The sequence below is a fragment of the Ranitomeya imitator genome, chromosome 9 (genome assembly GCF_032444005.1).
Source record: "Ranitomeya imitator isolate aRanImi1 chromosome 9, aRanImi1.pri, whole genome shotgun sequence".
NCBI lineage: Eukaryota > Metazoa > Chordata > Amphibia > Anura > Dendrobatidae > Ranitomeya > Ranitomeya imitator.
Genome location: NC_091290.1, coordinates 70,081,035 through 70,106,376, shown reverse-complemented (window position 1 = coordinate 70,106,376; position 25,342 = coordinate 70,081,035). Strand labels below are relative to the sequence as shown.

General features: G+C 42.7%; 1 protein-coding gene across 1 annotated transcript in view; it reads left to right on the top strand.

Annotated features, from left to right (window-relative positions):
- The window catches only part of KIF18A (kinesin family member 18A), a 225,317-nt gene that overhangs the window by 111,397 nt on the left and 88,578 nt on the right, over positions 1 to 25,342 (top strand). The window contains exons 8-10 of the mRNA XM_069739769.1: positions 8,898 to 9,074; positions 9,763 to 9,837; positions 10,691 to 10,794. Coding sequence (XP_069595870.1) covers positions 8,898 to 9,074; positions 9,763 to 9,837; positions 10,691 to 10,794 — 356 coding nt within the window. The remainder of the gene's footprint in view (positions 1 to 8,897; positions 9,075 to 9,762; positions 9,838 to 10,690; positions 10,795 to 25,342) is intronic.

The window sequence follows — 25,342 nt, the reverse complement described above, 5'->3', positions numbered from 1 at the left end:
GCTCCTTTCTCATCCATGTTTTATCTGACCTCCGGTCTCATGACCTGACCTACACACATTTTTTTATTTATTTACGGTATTTATTTTTTGTTGTGTAGCATTTTTATACTTTGGGGGCTGAGGGAGAGGAGGTGAAGTTGTTAATTTTTCTTTTTATCTTATAACTCCAAAAATGCATCATTTTAAAAGTAGATGTAATTCCTAGAATGTTCTGCATTTGGAGGAAAAAATAAAAACGTTAAAAATGCTGAAACATGATGCACATCGCGGCCAAATGCAGACATGGCGATGCTTTGTACGCGGTATGGCAGCATTTGGCGCTTGCCACCTTTCCATAGTTTGATACTTGACGTGGAGGCAGTGAGAGGCATGCAGGACGTCTCCAGCCCTGCCTGGCCGTTGGGCAGGTTCACGCAGTTTCTTCTAATAAACTCCAATTTTGTTCCTCTTATTATCCATGTGCAGTCCGTATACACTCTGTTTTTTTATTTTATTTTTTTTAAATCCACATCCACAGCTACCAGACCATTTCCACTTTCCTACAGTTAGGGCCATTTATATTTGGACAGAGACATTATTTTTCTAATTTTGGTTATAGACATTACCACAATGAATTTTATACAAAACAATTAAGATGCAGTTGAAGTTCAGACTTTCAGCTTTCATTTGAGGGTATCCACATTAAAATTGGATGAAGGGTTTAGGAGTCTCAGCTCCTTAACATGTGCCACCCTGTTTTTAAAAGGACCAAAAGTAATTGGACAATTGTCTCCAAGGCTATTTCATGGACAGGTGTGTGCAATCCCTTCGTTATGTCATTCTCAATTAAGCAGATAAAAGGCCTGGAGTTGATTTGAGGTGTGGTGTTTGCATTTGGAAGGTTTTGCTGTGAAGTAAACATGCGGTCAAAGGAGCTCTCCATGCAGGTGAAACAAGCCATCCCTAAGCTGCAAAAACAGAAAAAAACATCCGAGAAATTGCTACAATATTAGGAGTGGCAAAATCTACAGTTTGGTACATCCTGAGAAAGAAAGAAAGCACTGGTGAACTCATCAATGCAAAAAGACCTGGGCGCCCACGGAAGACAACAGTGGTGGATGATCACAGAATAATCTCCATGGGGAAGAGAAACCCCTTCACAACAGCCAACCAAGTGAACAACACTCTCCAGGAGGTCGGCGTATCAATATCCAAATCTACCATAAAGGGAAGACTGTATGAAAGTAAATACAGAGGGTTCACTGCACGGTGCAAGCCACTCATAAGCATCAAGAATAAAAAGGCTAGACTGGACTTTGCTAAAAAAAATCTAAAAAAGCCAGCACAGTTCTGGGAGAATATTCTTTGGACAGATGAAACCAAGAACAACCTCTACCAGAATGATGGAAAGAGAAAAGTATGGCAAAGGCGTGGTACAGCTCATGGTCCAAAGCATACCACATCATCTGTAAAACACGGCGGAGGCAGTGTGATGGCTTGGGCATGCATGGCTGCCAGTGGCACTGGGTCACTAGTGTTTATTGATGATGTGACACAGGATAGAAGCAGCCGAATGAATTCTGAGGTATTCAGAGCCATACTGTGTGCTCAGATCCAGCCAAATGCAGCCAAACTGATTGTCCATCTGTAGTATGAAACGACGACCAATGACCCAAAACATAAAGCCAAAGTAACCCAGGAGTTTATTAAAGCAAAGAAGTGGAATATTCTTGAATGGCCAAGTCAGTCATCTGATCTCAACCCAATTGAGCATGCATTTCACTTGTTAAAGACTAAACTTCAGACAGAAAGGCCCACAAACAAACAGCAACTGAAAACCACTGCAGTGAAGGCCTGGCAGAGCATCAAAAAGGAGGAAACACAGCGTCTGGTGATGTCCATGAGTTCAAGACTTCAGGCAGTCATTGCCAAAAAAGGGTTTTCAACCAAGTACTAAAAATTAACATTTTATTTAAAATTATGGAATCTGTCCAATTACTTTTGGTCCCTTTAAAAACAGGGTGGCACATGTTAAAGAGCTGAAACTCCTAAACCCTTCATCCAATTTTAATGTGGATACCCTCAAATGAAAGCTGAAAGTCTGAACTTCAACTGCATCTGAATTGTTTTGTTTAAAATTCATTGTGGCAATGTCTATAACCAAAATTAGAAAAATGTTGTCTCTGTCCAAAAATATATGGACCTAACTGTATATTCCAGAATTACAGTGTGTTGAAAAAAACCACATGCTAAATGGTGGCTTCCTATGGATTTGGATTATTTCCACACCCATAGCCTTCAATGGCCAAGTCTCATCCAATTTTCAGAAAAAAACAACTGGATGCTGTGATTATCTGTCACACTCAGATTCAATCAGTAAAAACCAAACCCGCTCATCTGCCTGTCCCACTGAATGACATTGGTCTGGGAGTTGGGCGTGAAATCTGCTTGTGTGAGCCGACCCTTACTGTGTGGGTCCTAGTGGTGACCCTTTCGTATGCACACACCCCGCCGGTGCGGCTTCCTCAGGCCTGGTAGATTAATATGTACTGGCCATATAGTGCATTCTGCTTTCGGGATTATTGGGAGCCTGGAGGGAGGTTCCCGTCCCGTGGATGGCTTGTAGCATGTTGTGCATTGATGAAACCCACACGGGGTGTCAGAGGGATTTAGTACAACTCTGAACTCGCAGGACATTATTGTGGAAGGCATGCTCCTTATTGCTATGTAATACTATATTACAACAATTTTGAAAGTGAAATGCTTTCATTGGCCAACTTTTCTAAGCTTTATTTCTAGGTTTGCATAACTTGAATCTGTCAGTTGTTGTGCCAGATATTTTCTGGCATAACAAGTATAACATATGGCTGCTGCTTTTCTTCCTTTTCTATTCTGCTCTGAATAGGGCATGGGCTCTACATGTATGTACAGATCATAGATTTAAGGATCAAGCTTTTTGTCTTAGACCTTTTTTTTTTTTTCTTGTTTGTTTCTCATGTGGTTGCCAGCAACTCATACACAAAATGACAACTCACAGAGAAGAATCTTTTGAGCCTTGACTTCAATAAAGGGGCTTCATTTGGAGGTCCTGAAACATACCAAACGACAGGCAGTGTGACTACATAAAAAAAGGATAAGTCGTCTTTCAGATTCCCTTTGTTCCAGCACTGCTGCTCTGGCAGTCGCAGGTTGGCATCTGGTCATGCGCCCTACACCATTCACTCTTCCTGGCATCAGTAGTCATGTGCAGTCCATGTAAGCATTGCTTGTGAGGCCAGTGACTGGCTGCAGTGTGTAAATGATCGACTGCATGTGATCATTGTTACCACATCACCCGCCAAACCCCTGGCACATACGCACCACTCACAAAAAGTTAGACATGTTTGGCATTCGGGTGAAATTGAATCGAAAATGAAAGTAGAAGCATGCAATGGTGGTATCCTCATCTCAATCAATTTATTGGAACAAAACCAAGAACAGTAGTGGGTATACCCCAACAACAAAAATGTCAGTGTCTCAATAACTTACCTTGTTGCCTTGAGCATCAATTACAGCTTGGCAACTAGTTCTCTTGCTGCTCACAAGTGGAGTCATTGTGTACTGAGACATGGCATCACACTCTTCTTTAAGGACAGCCCTCAGGTCATTGAGGTTCTGGGGCCTGTTAGTCCCCCAACAGGCAAAAATAAAATGTATAACATGACTGTCGTCTTGTTCCACGGTATCCAAAAATTTATATTTAAACACTCAAAACCTGTTGAATGGGATGAGTCATGTTCACATGACATTTTCTGGCATAGTATGATCTATAAAAAGAGAAAAAAATATGTAATTGGTTTGCAAAACTACACAGCGAAGATAAAACAGCAAGATCACAATTTCAGTCATAGAGGGCAAGCCACAGTGCCAATGTCACTCCAAGTTTAAAATCAACATTTAAACCATGGCAAAGATCATGCCGCTGGGTTTCATCCAATGGAAGAGCGCCTGTCATCCCTCTGCCGGCAATGGCAGCATTCAGGGGGTTAAAGTACCAGGAGCTGTGCGTGACCGCTCCTGGCACTTAGTGCCGGGTGTCAGCTGTCGGAATCAGCTGACACCCAGAAGCGATCGCCCGCACACCACCTGTGTGTGGGTGATCATGATGACCTAATAATCCGTCCCTGGTCAAATAGTCCCAGGGCACAGTGACAGATTATTACGTCTGATGTCAGAAAGGGGTTAAAGGGAATCCGTCAGCAGGTTTTTGCTCTATAATCTGAGAGCATCATTATATAGGGCAAGAAAGCCTGATCCGAGCGATGTGTCACATATTCGACTGCTTGATGCAGTTTTGGTAGAATCCTTGCTCGTCTGATGTAGATGTAACAGATAAGATGATTGGCTCGTGTATAACCCGCCCCCACTCCTGACTGGCCGCTTCCTGTGTACACGGGGCTGCCAATCAGTGGTGGGGGTGGGGTTACACAGATTAGCCCTGCTGATAAAACACTGATTGTATAGAAACTACAAACTACAACACACAGCCTAATAAGTGATGCATCCTTGGAATTGGGCTCTTGTACCCTATATTATGCGGCTCCCAGATTAAATGGAAAAGCCTGCCGAGATTCTCTGTGTCATTTTTTTTTTTTTTTGCATTAAAGGTAAACCTGTTTTAAGCCAATTTTTAGAAGATCAGCTGAAAAATCAGAGTTCACTTTCTACAGTACACTCTGACCCATTTCCTGAGCTTGTAAGAGAACGCTCTGCATTACATCCCATTGATTTCAATGAGAAGGGTACTATTCTTCCCTTCTTCTGTGGTGACATTGTAGAGATTCTCAGCAGTGTTAAACTGCGCAAACTGTGGTTGAGATTTATGATGGCAGACAAACTCCTCCAAAAATCGCCATTACAGCTACAATCCCATTGTTTGTCTATTCTCCATATTCATGGCAGGAATATGCAGATCTTTCCATTCCTTTATAGTTGTCAGGGAAACCTCTAACGAACGTCTCTCCGATTGCCTGAATTCACACCCTACGTGTTTGTCTTTAAGGTTGAAGTGAGGTAACACCTGTCCTTTATTTTCTGCACATACATAAAGCTCTGCAATCACTTTACCATCAACAATCTGAACTGTAAAGTTCTGCAGAATGTTTCTGTAATATGAAGACAGAGATTCAGTGTTGTTGTTATAGAAAGTGTGAGCGTGCAGCAGGGGCATACAGTTGGGTTACAGAAATGATTGGACCGTGACTAAACCTTCATTATCTGGGCTCTGCATGTTAATATAAAACAAATAATATACAATTGAAGTCTAGACTTTCAGGTTTAATTAAAAGTAATTGAACAAATTAACTTTACCATAAATACAATTTTGATTTTTAACACTTTGTAGAGAATCCTTTGCAGGCAAACTGCCTGACATCTGGAAGCCATGAACGTCACTGAACACTGGGTTTGCTTCTTTGTGAAGCTTTGCCGTGTTTACCACAGCTGACTCCAGTTGTTTGTTTTATGGTTCTTTCTGCCTTAAAGTGAACCCGTCAGCAGGATTTTGCAACGTAAACTATAGACCCTGTCAGGTTGGCAGTGTTAAACTGACTAAAATATCTAGGGTAAAGTAATCCATCTTGTGGTTCTTGTGTAATCAGTTTTCAGTTAATGATATGCCCATGCTCCAGAGCAGCATCATAGGCAGATCTTATCTTCCTGCTCTAAGCCAGAGAAACCAAGGAAAGACTTGCCCACAGGCTGCTCAGGAAGCACAAATAGTCTGTCTCTGTGATGAGGAACTCTGTCTACAGTCCCATCCTGGAGCGTGTTCATATCATTATCTGAAAACTTCTAACACTGATTACACAAGAACCACAAGACTGATTTCCCAGGTATCATTTTAGTCAGTTTAACACTACCAACCTGACACTGTCTGTAGTTTACGTAAAGTGAAACTGTCAGCAGGATTTTGCGAAGTTTTGTCTAAAGCATGTGAAACACATGTTCTATGCGGTTGAGATCTAGTGATGACTGTGCTATTGCAGAATATTCCACTTCTTTGCCTTACACTCCTGGCTTGTTTTTGCAGTGTGTCCAATCAGCCTTGCTGCATTTGGTTGAATCTTTAGTAGATAAATTGTTCCACTGCACACTCGAATGTTTTCATGCAAATACTGATTGTATATGGCTTCACTTTGTCCGCCACTTGCCCTTGTGTTGAACAAAGAGGCGACTAATGTTTAGCAGCAACAGCTTGTAAATGCAAATGCCACACCTAGAATCAGCTCCAGACCTTTTACGTGCTTAATTGATGATGGATTAATGAGGGAATATCCCCTGCAGCCCATTAAAAAGCTTTTGAGATAATTGCCTATTACCTTTTGGTCCTTTTAAAAAAGAAGCTGCTACATGTTAAAGAGCTGTAATGCCTACGTACTTACTTAAATTAGCATGTGAAGACCCTCAAATTAAATTGGAGAGTCTTCACTTTAAGCCCATATTGATTGTATAACTGTATTTTGAATATGTTTTGGTAAACTGCTAAAATGCCAAAACTTTTCACTCTCCAAATATTTCTGGACCTAACTCTATATCGCACAGATTCCTAAGGGATGCCTCATTGTCTATCTTCAGGAGTGCCCAGTCTCCAGGCTTCCTCATTGCTGGGTAGTGCGCTTCTAAGTGACAGAATGGTTGTACCACTGGCCCAAACTGAGCGTTCTCTGATGCTGAAGGAAAGGCAACTGTTATCCGAGTAGTGGTACTGAAGCTGGCCGAGTCCAACAACCTAAAAATCCAACAACCAAAAAAAATCCTAAATAATGATGAACAAACTGCCTACCGCTTATAAACTAGATTCTGACGCAGTGCTCTGAACTAGAGCATGCCCCAACTGTTGTAATCGTGCATTGACGTGACCACTTTCCTGAATGGAAAGTGAATCCAGGTGAGCTTACCCCGGCTTCACTGCACCGTTCCAGGAAGGACAGAAGTCTCCATGTACAGGATTGCCATCACTGACGCCATGCTGTGGCAGTGTGGCTTGAATCACGCCCAGACAGGAGAGAGTAGCGACTCTATAAAGCTGGACTATTCTAGGAAAGGAACATCTCATCAGACTAGTCGGACAACTTGCATACATGAATAAGGAGAATACAAGTTATTTTTGTGGAGCTAGGAATCACAGGACGATACAGCGGAGGCGTGATTGCATTGCTAAGTGTATGGCTCTAAATTATTCTAGGGGAATGGGGACCTGACAGGTTCCCTTTGCAATGTTGCAGAATGGTAATGGTAAAAAGCTACTGTAAGTTTGTCGAAATGGAAAAATAATCATGTCTTATCATGCATGCAAAAATGTGTGTTATAACCTAAAATATTTGTGTTCTAGCTCTGTGAGCAGACCTGAAAGCTGCCTCTGCCGCCCCTGCTCCGTTCCTCCCCTAGCCTCGCCTTCCTCTGCTTGACGGGCAGCTCATTGGCTTCATTCCACAACCAGCGAGCTGTCAGCCCCGTAGAAGAAAGTGGGGTTGGGCAGGAATAAAGCCGGGAAGGCTGTGGTCAGAAGTGCTTTGGCACGCCCAGAGCACTTAAGGCTCATTTGCATTAGAATTAAATACTGTGGTTTTTGGTCAGGGAGCAACACATAGCATAAAAGAAGGTATGGATGACATTATCTTTCAAAGAGGAACATGAATCTATAAAAACTCTTCAAGGCTATGGATTATACTACAACAATTTTTCAGGCATCTATGATTTTAGCAGTGTTTGGTCAATTTCAACTTTTACCATCAGTGATTTTCACATAGAAACTAATAAATTCCATAGCTTCTCCCATAGGTTATAATGTTAGTCACAGACAGCGCACTGACTCCATCTGCGTGCCTCAGGTTTTGTATGGGCGACCCAAAAAGCACAGCGATGGGAATAGCACCATAGACAGTAATGGTTGTGTTCCATCCGCGAAAACCATAGGACCCAGATGTTTCACCAATGTTTTAAAAAGTTGCATTCCCATTTACTGAAACATTTGTACAACATATACAAGTTCACAAAAGGCATGTGATCTTTTTTTTTTTTTTCTTTTAAACCTACCAGGTGCATAAAAAAAATGTATCCACATTAGTGAGTCCGGAGAGGAGGTGGGGGAAGCGAGCCCCTATAAATGCATTGGACTGATCAGCATCTGTTTATTGAAGTTCCCTAGCTTTGCAGATTTCTTCCCATGTAGTAAAGGATTCTCCGATTGCGCTATATAATAAGCCATGCTGCAATCCGCTGCATAGTGGGTGGCCATGGCGCTAAAGCACTGCTGCAACCTCTGCAGCGCTCACTGATCGGGTCATAATCTGATTGTCATATACCATCACTTTAAAGAACGTGAATAACCCTTTCAATTCCAGAAATAATAACTGAGGACATGAGACCTCTACAAAAGGACAAACACTAAGGGTATGTTCACACAAGGCGTTTTTGCTGCATTTTTCTGCTGAATTTTACCCTACCAGCAAAGTAAATTGATTTCTAAAATCTCATTCACACAGGTTTTTTCTTCCCTCCTTGCATTCTTTGAGCTACTCAGCGAGTTGTGAAATTTGCAGCGTTATTTGTTTCATTGTTTCTGCTGTTTTTTACTTATGAATGAAAAAAAATGTGAAAAAAAGCATCAAACACACAACGTATTTCCTCCAACACTCCTGGTTTTTACTGCTGAAAAATCCACAGCAAAACCCCCACATGTGAACATCCCCTAAATGTTTCTCCGGACTTTCAGGGTCCCCCTTAGGGTTAGTGTGACGGCCCTAGCCTGTGGGCATCGCGGTGTTATCACATCCTCATTGCCTTTGTTTTCCAACGCACCGATCACAGCAATGTGTACGTTTTCCAACTCTCCCAATGATTGACTAATGGCGGACCATGCTTTATGTGCCCTATAGACAAAGAAGCAACATATACCTTACCGAAATAGTAAGCTTACCCGTCTCCTCAAGGATTCGCTGGGAGGAAACTGCCACACCATCATGATCGCTGCGGTCAGCCCATCCTCGCTGTCATATGATGACACGTACAATACTCTGAAGTATGCCAACCGAGCCAAGGACATCAAATCTGCCGTAAGGGACAATCCTCGCCTTCTGTGTACTTCATTCATTGCTGAAAGCTGTTTTCTTCACAGTTTGTTGCATCTTGTGATTATTTACAAATTGACTACCACAATCCAATTTAAAGGCTATTTCCAGCCAGAAATGGCTACTGTTTTTTTTTGTTTTTGTTTGTTTTTTTGGTACAGTGCGTATAACATTTAAAAAATTAAGCATAGTCTGTTTTTTGGGTGTGCAGCGCCCATGCAGATGTGTCTTCATAGATGGCAAACCCTCTGTAGTCTGCCCCCAGTCATGCAGTCTCCCATCTGTATTGATTGTACATTACCTAAAGCTAGACGAATGGTGGAAGAGCTAGTGTGACATGATGGAGACACGTGGGTCTGTACAGGAGCTGTAAGAAAAAAAATATAGATTTTACAGAATATGTGGAACTTTTTTGTCTTATGTGCATTGAAGAATTAATAAATAGACAAAACAAAACATGGTTTTCTTTGTTTTAAAATGTTTTTCTGTGTTTTGTTTGTTTTTTGTCTTTTTTTGTTTTTTTTTATATACCATGCTTCACTTTTACCTCTCCACATAGCCTGCTGCAGATGATGCCATCTCACTATAACCTAATACTTTTCATATTAGTGAAGATAGGATTTACTATTGAAGACTAAAAGTTTTAAAAATTATTATTTTGCCTCTTTTACAGGTGAAGAGGAATGTGGTTAGCCTGGACAGTCACATTAGTCAATACGTCAAGATCTGTGAGCAGCAGAAGAAAGAGGTACGATCACATTGGGGCTTGTGTAATGATGCATTTGTGTGTGTGTGTGTGTGTATATATGTATGTATATATATATATATATATATATATATATATATATATATATATATATATATATATATATATACACACACACACAAATACATCATGCCGGTTTCCTCATAATACTGCAGTATATGGGTAAAATTGCAATGATTTGGAAAACTAAGCACGTTTTATAATTTCTCTCTCTCTAAATCTCCAGTTCCAAGAATAGAAGGATCATTAATATTAGTGTTTTGCGCCATTTGTCCTGCTTGCTTACCACAGTTGCAGTGTGAGAGGTGGCTGGCTTCCTGGGCAAGGAGCGTGCGCTTCCATGCTCTTGACTAGAGCTTGCAGGCTGTGCTCTGGAGCCGGCTAGCATTAGTGTCACTGCGCTCCGGCTAGTGGTTCTGCCATGCCGCCAGCCTGAACTGTCAGTCTTCAGGAGTGCCCCTCCACCCAGCAGGCAGGAAGCCGGGAGGAAGATGAGCGGTGCGCTCCTGAAGACAGGTGATGAAAAGATGATGAGACGACCTGTCTCCTGACAACTCACTGGCTACAGCTCTTATGTATGCAGGCAAAGAAAGCAACAGGGTAACATAGAATTATTTAAAGGGTTTCTTTTCCCTCCAGTACAGTAGCATACTGCAGGGAAAGACTGTAGCAGTCCTGTAACAGTGCTACTCCTGTCCATGGTGGTTCCTGGTATTGCAGCTCAGTGGTGTTCAGTAAGCTGATGAATGGCAGTGGCACGGATTCCTGGCAATGTCTCATACTGGACAATCCTTATAAATTCACTGCATTCTTAATGCCCATGTTTTACTTTTAGATTGCAATACTAAAGGAGAAATTAAAGAATTATGAGGAGCAAAGGATTCCAGATCACAGCAAGCAGCTGTCTGCCACACGCCAGCAGCAGGCAGAAATTAAGAGGTATATTCTGTACGCTGTGAATTGTTTTTGTTGGTTCCTATCTGGCTGGTTTCCCTTGTTTAGTGGTGGTCATACACATTAGGTGGACCATTCCCTAACCCACCATCTATTGTGTCACAAGTTATTCCTCACTCATAGTGCCCACTTGCACACTCTGCTCAGCGGAGCATGCATGTGTACGGTGGTCACGAAGAAGAGTGGTCGACAACCGCTATCTAAGTGTATGTCCACTTTAACGCTTGGCGCCTCTTTGTTGCACACTGTTTTCAGAAGTTTTTGTCTGCCGCTTGCAGTGGGAGAATTGGATGGATGTGCTTGGCATCTACTTCTCATATTGAGGCGTCACATCATCCGATTCGAGAGCAGGAGTGGATGTGACCCTCAACTATAACTTATAAGGTGCATTATATTTTAGCAACCCCTTTGAGGGGGTCACTAGAGAGTCGATGGTGCTCCGGGACAGACTTCTGTAGTGACAGCCTATTCATCAGCACAGGAAGTAGTGGATAAACCTTCAGGCCCCAGTCCAATAACTCGTGAGAATCAGTAGTAGAATCCAACAGCTTGGCTTTCCGAGTTTGCAGAGTTTTACTAAAGGGCAATTGATGCCCAAACCATTGTAAATGACTTGTGTAAGTGATTAGAAGTGCTGGTGTGACAGGATATAACCACAGGCGGTATGGTGCTGGTTATTGCAGACATGCTGGATTGGTTACTACCGAGGACTGAGTGAAATATGACAGCGACATTATAGATGCAGACCCTGAACTCTACACCTCCCTACAGACCAGGGGTCTCAAACACGCAGGCCCCTGAGGCTGCTTCATTCGGGCTGCAGACAGGACCAAATCCCCCCCCCCGCAGCATCTAATCCCATCACTCCCCCCTGACTCAGCAGGTGCGCGATGACCTCAATTCATAGTTCGCCACGCTGTGCCAGCAATGGAGCCGATGAGACCGGAGCAGAGCCTGGAGCAGCGGGGGAGTGGGAAGAGGTAAGTGTGTGTGTGTGTCTGCATTATAGTGTGTAATATACTGCTGGACTGTGGGGCTACATTGTGTGTGTGTAGCTGGCTGCATTACAGTGGGAAAAAAAGTACAGTCAGCCACCAATTCTGCAAGTTCTCCCTCTTAAAAAGATGAGAGAGGCCTGTAACTGACATCATAGGTAGGCAGCAACTGTGAGAGTTAAAAAGAGAAAACAAATCCAGAAAATCACCTTGTCTGATTTATTTTGCAAATTATGGTGGAAAATAAGTATTTGGTCAGTAACAAAAGTTCATCTCAATATCTACCATATAATTGTCTAAGGGTCACTTCTGTCTTTCTGTCCTTCTGTCTGTCTGTCACGGATATTCCTTAGTCGCGGCCTCTGTCTGTCATAGAATCCAAGTCGCTGATTTTTCTCACCAGCTGCCTGTCATGGCTGCCGCGACCAATCAGCGATGGGCACAGTCCGGTGGGAAAATGGCCGCTCCTTCCTCCCCGCAGTCAGTGCCCGCTCCGTACTCCCCTCCAGTCAGCGCTCATACAGGGTTAATGGCAGCGTTGACCGCGGTGTAACGCACTCGGTTAACGCTGCTATTAACCCTGTGTGACCAACTTTTTACTATTCATGATGCCTATGCAGCATGAATAGTAAATTGATCTAATGTTAAAAATAATAAAAAAAATTAAAAATGGTTACATACTCACCTTCCAGAGCCCCTGGATCGAAGCGGCCGGTTACCGATGCTCCTCGTAACGCCCCGGTGACCGCTCCATGCATTGTGGTCTCGCGAGATGATGACGTGTGGTCTCGCGAGACCGCTACGTCATCTCGCGAGACCACAATTCACTCTTCAGACCGGAGCGTGCGATGAGCATCGATAACCGGCCGCTTCGATCCTCTCCGGAAGGCGAGTATGTAACTATTTTTTATTTTAATTCTTTTTTTTTTTTTAACAGGGATATGGTGTATACTACGTGGCTTTGTGCTGTATACTATGTGGCTGAACAATATACTATGTGGCTGGGCAATATACTATGTGGCAGTGCAATATACTATGTGGCTGGGCAATATACTATGTGGCTGGGCAATATACTATGTGGCTGGGCAATATACTATGTGGCTGGGCAATATACTACTATGTGGCTGGGCAATATACTACTATGTGGCTGGGCAATATACTACTATGTGGCTGGGCAATATACTACTATGTGGCTGGGCAATATACTACTAGGTGGCTGGGCAATATACTACTAGGTGGCTGGGCAATATACTACTAGGTGGCTGGGCAATATACTACTAGGTGGCTGGGCAATATACTACTAGGTGGCTGGGCAATATACTACTAGGTGGCTGGGCAATATACTACTAGGTGGCTGGGCAATATACTACGTGTACATGCATATTCTAGAATACCCGATGCGTTAGAATCGGGCCACCATCTAGTTTTGTTATATATCCTTTGTTGGCAATGACAAAGGTCAAACGTTTTCTGTAAGTCTTCACAAGGTTGGCACATATTGTTGGTGTTATCTTGGCCCTTTTCTCCATGCAGATCTGCTCTAGAGCAGAGATGTTTTGGTCTTGTCGTTGGGCAACACGGACTTTCAACTCCCTCCAAAGGTTTTCTATGGGGTTGAGATCTGGAGACTGGCTAGGCCACTCCAGGACCTCCATATGCTTCTTACAGAGCCACTCCTTCGTTGCCGTGGCAGGGTGTTAGGATCGTTATCATGCTGAAAGACCCATCCATGTTTAATCTTCAATGCCTTTGCTGATGGAAGGAGGTTTGCACTCAAAATCTCACAATACATGGCCCCATTCATTCTTTCATGTACACGGATCAGTCGTCCTCTCCTGATCCCTTTGCATAGAAACAGCCCCAAAGTATGATGTTGCCACCCCCATGCTTCACAGTAGGTATGGTGTTCTTTGGATGCAATTCAGCATTTTGTCACCTCCAAACACGACAAGTTTTGTTTCTACCAAACAGTTCTACTTTGGTTTCAACAGACCATATGACATTCTCCCAATAGTCTTCTGGATAATCTAAATGCTCTCTAGCAAACTTCAGACGGGCCCAGACATGTACTGGCTTAAGCAGAGGGGCACGTCAGGCACTGCAGGATCTGAGTCCCTGGCAGCGGTAGTGTACTACTGATGGTAGCCTTTGTTATGGTGGTCCCAGGTCTGTGCAGGTCATTCACTAGGTCCCCCCGTGTGGTTCTGGGATTTTTGCTCACCATTCTTGTGATCATTTTGACCCTACGAGGTGAGATCTCGTGTGGAGCCCCAGATCGAGAGAGATTATCAGTGGTCTTGTAGGTCTTCCATTTTCTTATTATTGCTCCCACAGTTGATTTCATCACACCAAGCTGCTTGCCTATTGCAGATTCAGTCTTCCCAGCCTGGTGCAGAGCTACAATTTTGTTTCTGGTGTCCTTCGACAGCTCTTTGGTCTTCACTGTAGTGGAGTTTGGAGTGTGACTGTTTGAGGTTCTTAACTCCTTAATGACCCGGGGTATTTTCGGTTTTGCGTTTTCTTTTCCCTTCTTCCCAGAGCCATAACTTTTTTTTTTTCCATCAATATGGCCATATGGCGGCGACGGGGCGGCGGGACGAGTTGTACTTTTGACTGACACCATAGATTTTGACATGTCTCGTGTACTAGAAAACGGGGGGAAAAAATTCCAAATGCCGTGAAATTGCAAAGAAAGTGCAATCCCACACTTGTTTTTTGTTTGGATTTTTTTGCTAGGTCACTAAATGCTAAAACTGACCTGCCATTATGATTCTCCAGGTCATTAAGAGTTCATAGACATCAAACATGTGTAGATTCTTTTTTATCTAAGTGGTGAAAAAATATTCCAAACTTTGCTAAAAAAAAAGAAAAGCAAAATTGCCCAATTTTCCGATACCTTAGCATCTCCATTTTTCGTGATCTTGGGTCGGGTGAGGGCTTATTTTTTTGCGTGCCGATCTGACGTTTTTATTTTATACCATTTTGGTGCAAATCCGTTCTTTTGATCGCCCGTTATTGCATTTTAATGCAATGTCGCGGCAACAAAAAAAATTTAATTCTGGTGTTTTGACTTATGTTATTGCTACATCGGGCGATTCTGAACACTGCATTACCAAATATGTGTATGTTTGAAGTTTTTTTTTTTATTTATTTTGAATGGGACGAAAGGGGGTGATTTAAACTTTTTTTTTTTTTTCATGTTTTTAAAAACTTTTTTGTTTTGGCATGCTTTAATAGGAGACTAGAAGCTGCCACAACTCAATCGCCCGTATGTAGTAGAATTACTGCATTGCTATGAGCGCCGACCACAGGGTTGGCGCTCATAGCAATCCAGCATCAACAACCATAGAGGTCTGCAGGAGACCTCTGGTTGTTCTGTCTCTTCCGTGGATAGCCCTGTTGTCCCATGACTGCGTTGTTTTTCTCTTAGAATAGCGGGGTCCTCCCTTAAAACAAATATATATTGATTCTTGGGACTTGGGATCGGCCCGGAGGGAGGTGTCGCATTCCTCATACTTAGCGTACCCTTATATCTTCATCCGCTTTTTCTTCCTGCCCCCCCGCCCTCCCTTTTTTTTTTTTTTCCTCTCTTTTTCCCCTCTTTCCTTCTTTCTAATTCTTTCTATTCTTACATATTCCTTCTACCTTGTAACATTCTTTATCAATATAAACAACTAAATATAGCTAGTAATGTTCGATTGACTTCGAGGAGGCTGTTTACATGTTTTAATGATGTAAAGTATTATCACTAATACGAAAGGGTTATTGTTGGCTTTGGTCAATTGCATTTAGAATTTGTTGAGACCCTATCTTTATGTACGATCCATGGGTGGTACCAGATTGAGTTTAACAACTATGTTTCAGCACTGTATTACTGCTTGTATTGTTTATTGGCTTGAATAAACTTGATTTATACAAAAATATATATTGATTCATGGTAACTGGGACGGGAACCTATGCTAGTGATGACTATTTGTACTGCAGAATGTTAGCTTTATAACACTGGAAGTAACTCCCAAGATCTCCAACATGCTGTTCAGTAAGCACTCAGCCGTCTCTACCCCATTCGGACTCTGTTTTAGTATCACTATATTAGACATATAGCCACACACTCTTGGGTCAATTCAGAATGTTGAGTGATATGTCACTTTCCACAAGGAGAGACATTACTCCCTAAGACTCCCATCAGAGGCCTCTCATCCATTCAAATCAACCCCCTGCTTTGCATTGATGAGGGGCAAATGCCCACAAAACACTTATCTGCAAATAGCCTAAAAGCCAAACCAGGGACTTTTAAGGGTACGTTCCCACGGTCAGTAATCGGCAGCGCTTTGGACGCAGCACTTATTTGCGGTGTACAAAGCGCTGCCGACTTTTGAACGCAGGCGATTCCGCTAGTGTTCATTGAACCGTGTGGAATCACTGCGTCCTTATACATTGTACGGATGAGATTTATCTTACGGAGACTATGTATCAGAAATGCTCATTAGCTATTAGCTCCAACCGCTGGTCATGTGACACGGGCGCTTATGGGCGGGATTAGTGATGTGCTTTCGGCATAATCACATTAAAAGCCGCTGTCAGAGATTGACAGCTGCATTTAACGACTTAACAGCCGTGGGTGGATTGCGATTCCACCCGTGGCTGTTAGGGTATGTCCACACGTTCAGTGTTAAGCAGCGCTTTGGATTCAGCACATGTATGCTGCTTCCAAAGCGCAGCTGGCTTTTGAACACAAGTGATTCTGCATGTGTTCATTGAACTGTGCAGAATCACCGCACCCAATACATTGTATGGGTAAACATTTTATCTTTATCTCCGCAAGATAAATGGACAATCTGCGGTATGGAAAGACTCGCCGCATGTGCGTCTCCAGAGATAAGCCACAGACGCCGGTGCACACATAGTGGATATGGGATTTGGACGTTGCGGATGTACACAGCGTCCAACCTCCAGCGTTTACTGACCATGGGAACCTACCCTTAGAGGCACATGTCAGCTGTTCAAATTAGCTGACATGTGCCGGGAAAGATGTGGGCTCAGTGCCGGAGCCCACATCAAAGGGAGAGACACGACACGCGCAGTACACGTACGATGCATGTCGTAAAGGGGTTAAAATTGTATATGCAGTGTCTATATTAGAAATTATACTGTTGTATGAATGTTGGACAGGCTCTAGCATTTACATAAATGGCGCCAAATTTGACTCTATTGTGTTTTGGTATACAGATGAGCTCTTATTCGACACTGTCTGCAAAACAAACCCAAATCATTCACCTCCTCCAGCTAAGGTTAAGTTCTTACATTGAGCTTTTGGTGATTTTTCGATGTTGCCAATTTTCTGCACCGTTTCTGAATTTATTAAATGCAATAGGTTACTTGTAGTGATGAGTGAGCGTGCCCAGATAACGTGTTAGCCGAGTATCTTGGGTGTGCGCAAATATGTTCGAGTCCCCGCAGCTACATGATTTGCGGCTGTTAGACAGACATGCAGGGATTGCCAGTTTGTTAGGCTACCCCCCCCTGTGTTGCGGCTGTCCAACACCTCCAAAACATGCAGCCGCAGGGACTCTAACACATTATTTGCGCACACCCAAGATACTCGGGTAATATCTGAGCTTGTTCGGTTAAGACGTTATCCAAGCATGTTCGCTCATCACTAGTTACTTGCATTTTTTCGAAAATACGCGCCATAAAAACCCACCAAAACTAATTGTGGGAACATAGCCTTACTGAGCTGTTGGTATATGGTGTTTGGGCTGCAATACAATGTTTGGTTTTCATGACATTATGGCCAAACATCTACACTCTGGTCTCATGTATCCAAATAACTTTGTCCCACAAGCGTTGTAGTTTTAGATGCAATTTTGCAAACTATTGGAGCTGCCATGATCTTTTGAGAAAGAAGCTTTCTCCTGGCAACCTTTCCAAACAGGACATTCTATTTTTTTTTCTAATTGTACAGTTATGGACTTGAACATCTAACATGCAAACTGAGGCCTTTAGAGTCTGAGCTGTAGTTCTTGCTTTTTTTTTTCCTTTTTAATTTCTCTGAGCATTGCATGGTCTGGCCATGCGGTGAATTTGCTGGGACATCCACTTTTCGGAGGAATGGCAACTGTCTTGAATGTTCTCAACTTGCAAATAATCTTTCTCACTTTAGAATGATGCACTCAATTGGTTGGAAATGACCTTCTAACCCATTGCAGATTTATGGGTGGCAGTAATTGCGTCTCTAGCATTGTTGCTGAGGTCTTTCCTCCTTAGCATTGTGTTAACAAAGGCAATAATGCTCCAGATCAGCAAACTGCCCGAACTTCTACTTTTATAGCGGTGGCTACACTTGCGTACTTGCTGATAAATGATTAATCATAGGCATTTGATTAGCAGCACATTGGTGCTTCTTACACTCATCATTCCTATGGAAGCTTTAAGGGTGTACTTAATTGTTCACATACTGCTACTGCGTTTTGACCTAATTTTTGTTAAATGTGGCTGTGTAATCTGTCAGGTGTTTGTTCGCCTGAGGTTGTATTTCCCTAAACTTAAGTCCTGATACTTCTAGAATTTGAAGAAAGGGTTTGCTTGGTTTTTTTCATAAGTGTAACTAAAAATAGGACATTTTTTAATGTATTTTTTCTATATGTGACTAATGTTTCAGAGAAATGTATTGTCATCCTAAGATTGATGTGAACAGTAGTTCTTGCTGATTCTGGCACAGCACATCCTTAACATAAGCTTTCTGGAAGCCGTAGACTCTTCTGTATTAAAAATTTAGCAGAACAGCGTCACCATCCACGTAAGAGGAAATGCACTGAGAATTACAGGAACAGTCTACAACTTTCATTAAAACCTACTGTTGCGCATTAGCAGAGCCGCACAGCTGAGGTCTGAGCTGTTAAAATGTATCCTCAGGCTGAGCACTAACACAATTCGCAGGCTCTTTCTGTACTGTAGCCAAGACCTAAATGATAAAATCTGGTAATTTCCAGTCTAGTATATATTAATATAACTAAGCAGAAAAAAAAGCATTTTTCCTTCAGGACTCCCCCTCGATCAACGTGTGGTCAACAAACTCCTAAGTAGTAGATTGTAAGCTCCTAATGTCACGGTTTAAATTGTCTTAACTCCTACCAAATTTATTGTCTGTACATGTCCCCGCTTAATTGTAAAGTGCTGCGGAAAATGTTGGCACTATATAAATAAAAATTATTATTATTATTAAGTATTAGTATCAATTTAAATAGAATGTGTCACCCTTCTTTTCTATAAGTGATAGACTGGTTAGTATTTAGGTCCTTTAACCTTTGGTGATGTCTGCAGTACATATTAGGCAGCCATGCCCCAATGCTATGTAGAGCTCTGCGGCTGAGCCCACCCATGCAGCGTGGGCAGCAATGGCAGCGCAGGGTCTTCTAGAGACCCCTTTGTTTGCCATGTTAAAACTTTGAAGAAGCCCAGTCTGTGGCTGCATTGCATAGGAGATTAGTAAGTGCACATTACACTGCAATACTGTTATATTGCCAAGCACTGCATTAGGTGATCTAATGATTGTAGGTTTAAGTAACCAGAGGGGAGTATAAATTAAATTGTAATATATATCTAATATATAATTGCCTAGAATACTACTTCCTGCAATTTGTGCCAACTTCCGTGGCTTTGTCCGGAGCTAATGTCCGGAGCTAATGTCCGGAGCTAATGTCCGGAGATAAGTGACGTCAACAGTGTCCAGTGTCTGATTGGTTGCCGCCTGCTGCGAGCGACCAATCAGAAATGTGCCGTACTGTGACACACTCCGCCATTTTGGTGTGATTTTTGAATTTTTACCTCACAGCAAGTTTCTACTGCGTGGAGGCGGGCCCAGTGACGTTGCTCTTCAAGCTCCTGCCGAATTTCGTCAAAAAAATGATAATACCATTTACCAAAACTATATATATTTAGTTGTGAAGTGGTTCAGTGACATTTTCACACCAATTTTGAACTTTTGTTTGGTGTTTTCTCCATATACTGCCTATTATTTTTGTTCTTTCTTACTATTATTTATTAATTGTATTATTCTTACATTTGAATAAATAAAGTATATATGGATTCTAGACTCCCGATTCTTTAGAATCGGGCTGCCATCTAGTATATATATATATATAGATAGAGATAGGGATAGATAGGGATAGATAGAGATGGATAGATAGATAGAGATATATGTATGTGTGTGTGTGTGTGTGTGTATATATACATAGTTAATTCATAGTTTTGATGCCTCCAGTGTGAATGTACAATTTTCATAGTATGAAAATACAGAAATTTCTTTAAATGAGAAGGGGTGTCCAAACTTTTGGTCTGTATATATATGTATGTATGTATGTATATATATATATATATATATATATATATACTGTGCTATATACGGTACTATGTCGCTGCTATATACATATTGTAGAATATCTGATGCGTTAATACAGCCCACGCACTATATTACACAGCCCACGCAGTGTATATATATATATACACACACACACACACACACACACACACACACACACACACACACACACACACACACACACACACACACACACACACACACACACACACATATCTCTATCTATCCATCTCTATCTATCCATCTCTATGTCTCTCTCTCTCTCTCTCTCTCTCTCTCTCTCTATATAGAGAGAGAGAGAGACATAAGATAGAGAGACATAGAGATGGATAGATAGAGATATATGTGTGTGTGTATATATATATATATATATATATATATATATATACTGCGTGGGCTGTATTAACGCATCAGATATTCTACAATATGTATGTATATAGCAGTGACATAGTATATATATATATATATATATATATATATATATACACAGACCAAAAGGCATCAAAACTATGAATTAACTACGAATTAACACGTGTGGAATTATATACTTAACAAAAAAGTGTGAAACAACTGAAAATATGTCTTATATTCTAGGTTCTTCAAAGTAGCCACCTTTTGCTTTGATGACTGCTTTGCACACTCTTGGCATTCTCTTGATGAGCTTCAAGAGGTAGTCACCGGGAATGGTTATCACTTCACAGGTGTGCCCTGTCAGGTTTAATAAGTGGGATTTCTTGTCTTATAATTGGGGTTGGGACCATCAATTGTGAAGTTCAGAAGTCTGGTGGATACACAGCTGATTGTCCTACTGAATAGACTGTTAGAATTTGTATTATGGCAAGAAAAAAGCAGCTAAATAAAGAAATACGAGAGGCCATCATTACTTTAAGAAATGAAGGTCAGTCAGTCTGAAAAATTGGGAAAACTTTGAAAGTGTCCCAAAGTTCAGTGGCAAAAACCATCAAGCGCTACAAAGCAACTGGCTCACATGAGGACCGCCCCAGGAAAGGAAGACCAAGAGTCACCTCTGCTTCTGAGGATAAGTTTATCCGAGTCACCAGCCTCAGAAATCGCATGTTAACAGCAGCTCAAATTAGAGACCAAGCCAATGCCACACAGTTCTAACAGCAGACACATCTCTACAACAACTGTTAAGAGGATACTTTGTGCAGCAGGCCTTCATGGTAAAATAGCTGCTAGGAAACCACTGCTAAGGACAGGCAACAAGTAGAAGAGACTTGTTTGGGCTGAAGAACACAAGGAATGGATATTAGACCAGTGGAAATCTGTGCTTTGGTCTGATGAGTCCAAGTTTGAGATCTTTGGTTTCAACCACCGTGTCGTTGTGCGACACAGAAAAGGTGAACGGATGGACTCTACATGCCTGGTTCCCACTGTGAAGCATGGAGGAAGAGGTGTGAGGGTGCTTTGCTGGTGGCACTGTTGGGGATTTATTGAAAATTGAAAGCATACTGAACCAGCATGGCTACCACAGCATCTTGCAGCGGCATGCTTTTCCATCCGGTTTGCGTTTAGTTGGACCATCATTTATTTTTCAACAGGACAATGACCCCAATCGCACCTCAAGGCTGTGTAAGGGCTATTTGACCAAGAAGGAGAGTGATGGGGTGCTACGCAAGATGGCCTGGCCTCCAGTCACCAGACCTGAACCCAATCGAGATGGTGTGGGGTGAGCTGGACCACAGAGTGAAGGCAAAAGGGCCAACAAGTGCTAAGCATCTCTGGGAACTTCTTCAAGATTGTTGGAAGACCATTCCTGGTGACTACCTTTTGAAGCTCATCAAGAGAATGCCAGGTGTGTGCAAAGCAGTCATCAAAGCAAAAGGGGGCTACTTTGAAGAACCTAGGATATAAGACATAATTTCAGTTGTTTCACACTTTTCTGCTAAGTATATAATTCCACATGTGATAATTCATAGTTTTAATGCCTTCAGTGTGAATGTACAGTTTTCATAGTCATGAAAATACAAAAAAATCTTTAAATGAGGTGTGTACAACTTTTGGTCTGTACTGTATATGTATATATTATAATGTACCGTATATACCCGAGTATAAGCCGAGATTTTCAGCCCAAAAAAATGGGCTGAAAGTGCCCCTCTCTGCTTATACTCGAGTCATGGAAGGCGGGGGGGGTCGATGGGTGAGGGGGAGCGACGACGGTCACATACTCACCTGCTCCTGACGCGGTCCCTGCATGTCCAATGGTCTCCGGCGCCGGCACCTTCTTCCTCTGTTCAGCGGTCACGTGGTAACGCTCATTAAAGTAATGAATATGGACTCCACTCCCATAGGGGTGGAGCCGCATATTCATTACTGTAATGAGCGGTACCTGTGACCGCTCAATACAGGAAGAAGTTGCGGGCGCTGGAGACCATCTGTCCGGGAGAAGCTGCCAGGAACCGATCCGGGAGCAGGTGAGTATTAAATATTCATCTGTCCCTCTTTCCAGCGTCGGCACCGCCTCGTCATCCGTGTCCTCTGCAATGACTGTCAGAGGGCACGATGACGTATTAGTGTGCGCGCCGCCCTCTGCCTGAACAGTCAGTGCTGAGAGACGGGACGCTGAGGAGCAGCGGACAGCAACGAGAGGTGAGTATGTCATATATATTTTTTTTTTTTTATTGCAGCAGCATTATATGTGGCACATTGTTATATGGAGCGCCTATGGGGCCATAATGAACTGCATAGAGCATTATATGGGGCATATTTGTATATGGAGCATTATATGTGGCACATTGTTATATGGAGCATCATATGGGGCCATAATGAACTGCATGGAGCATTATATTTGGCACATTTGTATATGGAGCATTATATGGGGAGTATTTTAATATGGAACATCTTATGGGGCCCATCATAAACTGTATGGAGCATGCATTATATGGGGCTCCTGATTCAATATGGATATTCAAAAACACTTAACCTACCAATGTCTCAATTAATTTTACTTTTATTAGTATCTATTATTATTTTTGAAATTTACCAGTAGCTGCTGCATTTTCCACCCTAGGCTTATACTCGAGTCATTAAGTTTTCCCAGTTTTTTTGTGACAAAATTAGGGGGGTCGGCTTATACTTGGGTCGGCTTTTACTCCTGTATATACGGTATATGTGTATGTTATAATGTATATGCATATATTCTAATGTATATGTTTATAGAAAATATTTTTAGAATGTGTTTAAAACCCCACCTCTTTTCCCCAAATGGAAAATTTTATATATCTACTATATAATTGTCTATGGGTCACTTCCGTCTGTCTGTCTGTCCTTCTGTCACAGTTATTCATTCGCTGATTGGTCTCGCCAGCTGCCTGTCATGGCTGCCGCGACCAATCAGCGACTGGCACAGTCCGGAAGAAAATGGCCGCTCCTTAGTCCCCGCAGTCAGTGTCACCGGCGCTCTGGTCCGTACTCCCCGGCGCTCTGGTCCATACTCCCCGCAGTCAGTGTCCTCGGCACACCGGTCCATACTCCCCGCAGTGTCCCCGGCGCTCCGCTCCATACTCCCCGCAGTCAGTGTCCCCGGCGCTCCGGTCCATACTCCCCGCTTTGTCCCCGGCGCTCCGCTCCATACTCCCCGCAGTCAGTGTCCCCGGCGCTCCGGTCCATACTCCCCGCTTTGTCCCCGGCGCTCCGCTCCATGCTTCCCGCAGTCACTGTCCCCGGCGCCCGCTCCATACTCCCCTCCGGTCACCACTAACAGAGGGTTAATGCCGGCGGTAACGGACCGCGTCATGCCGCGGGTAAAGCACTCCGTTACCGCCGCTATTAACCCTGTGTGTCCCCAACCTTTTACTATTGATGCTGCCTATGCGGCATCAATAGTAAAAAAAAAAGTAATGTTAAAAATAGTAAAAAAACAAAAAACCTGCTATACTCGCACTCCGTTGTCCTCTCGCGCCTGCCGCCATCTTCCTTTCCCAGCGATGCATTGCGAAATTACCCAGAAGACCTAGCGGTCTCTCGAGACTGCTAAGTCATCTAGGTAATTTCGCAATGCATCCTGGGAACAGAAGATGGCGGCAGCCGTGCGCCCATCGACACCACGCCGTTGGATCCCAGGAGGCGGAGAGACGGGACGCTGAGGAGCTGTGACAAGAATGGTGAGTATGTTAGACTACAAGGGGCCCTCAGATCGTTAGGTGAGTATGTTTATTTTTTAACCTGTGACATACGTGGCTCAGTAATATACTACGTCACTGGGCAATATACTACGTGGCTGGGCAATATACTACGTGGCTGGGCAATATACTACGTGGCTGGGCAATATACTACGTGGCTCTGTGTTGTATACTACGTCACTGGGCAATATACTATGTGGCTATGTGCTGTATACTACGTCACTGGGCAATATACTACATGACTGGGCAATATACTACGTGGCTCTGCAATATACTACGTAACGGCAATATACTACGTGGCTGGGCAATATACAGGTCCTTCTCAAAAAATTAGCATATAGTGTAAAATTTCATTATTTACCATAATGTAATGATTACAATTAAACTTTCATATATTATAGATTCATTACCCACCAACTGAAATTTGTCAGGTCTTTTATTGTTTTAATACTGATGATTTTGGCATACAACTCCTGATAACCCAAAAAACCTGTCTCAATAAATTAGCATATTTCACCCATCCAATCAAATAAAAGTGTTTTTTAATAACAAACAAAAAAACCATCAAATAATAATGTTCAGTTATGCACTCAATACTTGGTCGGGAATCCTTTGGCAGAAATGACTGCTTCAATGCGGCGTGGCATGGAGGCAATCAGCCTGTGACACTGCTGAGATGTTATGGAGGCCCAGGATCCTTCAATAGCGGCCTTAAGCTCATCCAGAGTGTTGGGTCTTGCGTCTCTCAACTTTCTCTTCACAATATCCCACAGATTCTCTATGGGGTTCAGGTCAGGAGAGTTGGCAGGCCAATTGAGCACAGTAATACCATGGTCAGTAAACCATTTACCAGTGGTTTTGGCACTGTGAGCAGGTGCCAGGTCGTGCTGAAAAATGAAATCTTCATCTCCATAAAGCATTTCAGCCGATGGAAGCATGAAGTGCTCCAAAATCTCCTGATAGCTAGCTGCATTGACCCTGCCCTTGATGAAACACAGTGGACCAACACCAGCAGC